The sequence below is a fragment of the Petaurus breviceps genome, unplaced genomic scaffold (genome assembly GCF_028583685.1).
Source record: "Petaurus breviceps papuanus isolate PSGF00001 unplaced genomic scaffold, PetGlider_PUasm1.0 37, whole genome shotgun sequence".
NCBI lineage: Eukaryota > Metazoa > Chordata > Mammalia > Diprotodontia > Petauridae > Petaurus > Petaurus breviceps.
In genome coordinates, this window is record NW_027186296.1 from 13,800,241 (window position 1) to 13,803,858 (window position 3,618).

Here is a 3,618-nt window from a genome sequence, read left to right on the forward strand (position 1 = left end):
GGGTCAAAATAGAGAATAGAACAAGTGGGGGGCGAGATAGGGTGAAGGGAAATATAGTCAGTCTTTCACAATATATCCACTATGGAACTGTTTTGCATAGCTACACATGTACAACCTATATTGAATTGCTTATCTTCCCAGGAAGAGTGGGTGATGATGGAGGAAGGGAATGAATCTGGAATTCAAAGTTTTAAAATAAAATGTTTATAATATATATTCATATTATTCATATTATTTTTATTATCATTTACCTGCAACTGGGAAATAAGATATACAGGCACTGGGGCATAGAGATCCATCTTGTCGTACTGGAAAATCAGAGGTGGCATGGGGGAGGATATAGGAGAGAGCATATTAGGGGAAGAGGTATACATTGGGATTGCTGTTTTGGGGTGATGGGTGGGGGAGAGACAGGGAGAACATTTGTAACTCAAAATCTTGTGGAAATTAATGATATAAATTAAAATAAACAAAAAATTTAATTAAAAAAAATTTAGCTTTACCTGTGAACCGCTGCCATGACCAAGGAAGGCATTGCAGTTAGATGTATAATGGATGTTAACACCACTCTACAAGAAGTGCTGAAGACCTCACTCATACAGGATGGCCTAGCTCATGGAATTCGTGAAGCTGCCAAAGCCTTGGACAAATGCCTAGCCCATCTTTGTGTACTTGCTTCCAACTATAAAGAACCTATATATGTAAAGTTGGTTGAGGCCCTATGTGCTGAGCACCAAGTCAGCTTGATCAAGGTTGATGAAAAGAAGCTGGGTGAATGGGCAGGCCTGTGTAAAATTAACAGAGAGCGAAAGCCCTGTCAAGTGGTTGGCTACAGTTGTGTTGTTGTTAAGGCCTAAGGCAAGGATTTTCAGGCCAAAGATGTCATTGAAGAATATTTTAAATGCAAGAAATGAATAAATAAAAAGACTTGGTCTGATTTGAAAAATAGAAAAAAGAGAAAAAAAGAAAAATGATAATTGTAACTCATGAGACTTTTCGCAGTATGAGGATAGTTGAAGGGCATACATGTATATGTACACATACATATATACATGCATATATGCATTTATTGGTGGGTTATGTGTGTATAAATACATATGTGAATGTGTGTATATGTATACATAGACAGAGGGCAAAGTATCAGTTGAATATGAAGGGATGATATCTAAAAAATAAAATTAAGAAGTGAGAGAGAAATACAATGGGAGGAGAAAGGGAGATAGAATAGGGTAAATTGTCTCATATAAAAGAGGCAAGAGGAAATGTTACAATGGAGGGGAAGAGCAGGAAGGTGAAAGGGTATGGGTCAACCTTACTCTCATTGGATTTGGCTTAAGGAAGGAATATCATGCATACTCAATTAGGTATCTTATCCTACAGGAAAGTAGGGGGGAAGAGGAAAAGAGGGGGGCAATAGAAGTGAGGGCAGATTGGGAGAGAGTGTAGTTAGAAGCAAATACTTTTGAAAAAGTACAGGGTCAAAGGAGAAAATAGAATAAGTGGGGGCAGGATAGGATGGAGGGAAATATAGTTAATCATTCACAATATTACTACTATGGAAATGTTTTGCATAACTACACATGTACAACCTATATTGAATTGCTTGTCCTTCCAGTGGGGGTGGGTGAGGAGGGAAGAAAAGGAAAAAAATCTAGAAATCAAAGTTTTAAAAACAAATGTTTAAAAAAATTTTTTTTACATGTACCTGGGGAATAAAATATACAGGCACTGGGATATAGAAATCCATCTTGCCCTGCTAGAAAATTGGGGGAGGTGGAAATGGGGGAGGATATAAGATAGAGCAGATTGGGGGAAAGGATATTCAGTATTCTCACTGTCTTGGGGTGGAACAGTAGGGGAAATATGGGGAGAAAAATTGTACCTCAAAATCTTGTGGAAAAGTATCTTGAAAACTAAAAATAAATAAATAAAAGATTAATTTAAAAAAATAGTATGCTCCCATCTGCATTCAGACTCCAAATTTCTTTCTCTGGATGTGTATAGCACTTTCCATTTTGAGTCTTTTGGAGTTGTCTTAGATCCTTGCATTGATGAGAAGAACTAAGTCCATAAATGTTAGTCATTGTAAAATTTGGCTGTCTCTGTATACAATGTCCTCCTGGTTCTGCTCACTTCACTCAATATAAGTTCATAAAAGTCTTTCCAGGTTTTTCTGAAGTCTGCCTACTCATCATTTCAGCACAATATTATTACATTATATGCATATACAACAACTTGGTTAGCCATTCCCCAATTGATGGGTATCCCCTCAATTTCCAGATCTTGGGCTCTACAAAAAGAGCTGCTATAAATATTTTTTACACATGGGTTATTTTCCTGCTTTTATGATCTCTGTGGGATACAGATGTAGAAGTGGTATTGCTTGGCCAAAAGTTATATACAGTTCTATAGTCCTTTGGGCATAGTTTCAAATTGCTCTCCAGAATTGTTGGATCAGTCTACAACTCCACCAACAATGTATTAGTGGTCCAATTTTCCCACATCTTCTCCAGCATTTATAATTTTTCTTTTTTGTCATGTTAGCCAATCTAATAGGTGTGATGTGGTACCTAAGAGTTGTTTTGATTTGCATTTCTATAATCAATAGTGATTTAGAGCATTTTTTTCATATGACTATGTTTTTAATTTCTTCCTCTGAAAACTGCCTGTTCATATCCTTTGATCATTTACCAATTGGGGAAAGACTTGTAATTTTATATATTTGACTCAGTTGTTTATATATATTTTAGAAATGAGGCCTTTATCAGAGATTCTGGCTATAAAAATTGTTTCCCAGTTTTCTGCTTCCTTTCTAAGATTGGTTACACTGTCTTTGTTTGTGCAAAACCTTTTCAGCTTAATGCAATCAAAATTACCCATTTTGCATTTCATAATGTTTTCTGTCTCTTCTTTGGTCATAAATTATTCTCTCCTACAGAAATCTGATGGGCAATCTATTCCTTTTTGCCCTAGTTTTCTTATAGTATCAGTCTTTATATCTGAATTGTGTACCCATTTTGACTTTATATGGTGTAAGATGTTGGTCTATGTCTAGTTTCTGTCACACTGTTTTCCAGTTTTCCTAGTAATTTTTTGTTAAATAGTTCTTATCACAGAAGCTAGAATCTTTGGAATAATCAAACAGCAAATTACTACTATAGTCACTGACTATTGTGTCCTGTTTACCTAACCAATTCCACTGATCCAGCACTCTATTTCTAAGCCAGTACCAAGTAGTTTTGATGATTGCTGCTTTATAATACAATTCAATATCTGTCACAGCTATGCCACTTTTTCTTGCATTTCTTTTCATTAATTCCCTTAATATTCTGGGTCTTTTGTTCTTCCTGATGAATTTTGTTAATATTTTTTTCTAGCCATATAAAATTTTCAGGTTGTTTGATTGGCATGACACTGAATAAGTAAATTAATTTAAATAGAATTGTCATTTTTGTCATATGAGCTCAGTCTACCCATAAGCAACTGAAATTTTTTTCCAATTATTTAGATCTAATTTTATTTGTGTGAAAAATGTTTTGTAATTGTATTCATATAGTTCTTGGGTTTGTTTTGGTAGGTAGACTCCAAAATATTTTATAATGTCTACAGTAACTTTAA

General features: G+C 35.0%; 1 protein-coding gene across 1 annotated transcript; it reads left to right on the forward strand.

Moving 5' to 3' along the window:
* Positions 1-518: 518 nt before the first annotated feature.
* On the forward strand, positions 519-857 carry LOC138168779 (small ribosomal subunit protein eS12-like). Its single transcript, XM_069097623.1, has one exon. The coding sequence runs from the start codon at positions 519-521 to the stop codon at positions 855-857; it is 339 nt and encodes a 112-aa protein (XP_068953724.1).
* Positions 858-3,618: the final 2,761 nt, after the last annotated feature.

What these genes read in the sequence shown, in the direction of transcription:
- LOC138168779 (XM_069097623.1), top strand. Translation starts at nt 519, where the DNA reads ATGACCAAGGAAGGCATTGCAGTTAGATGTATAATGGATGTTAACACC.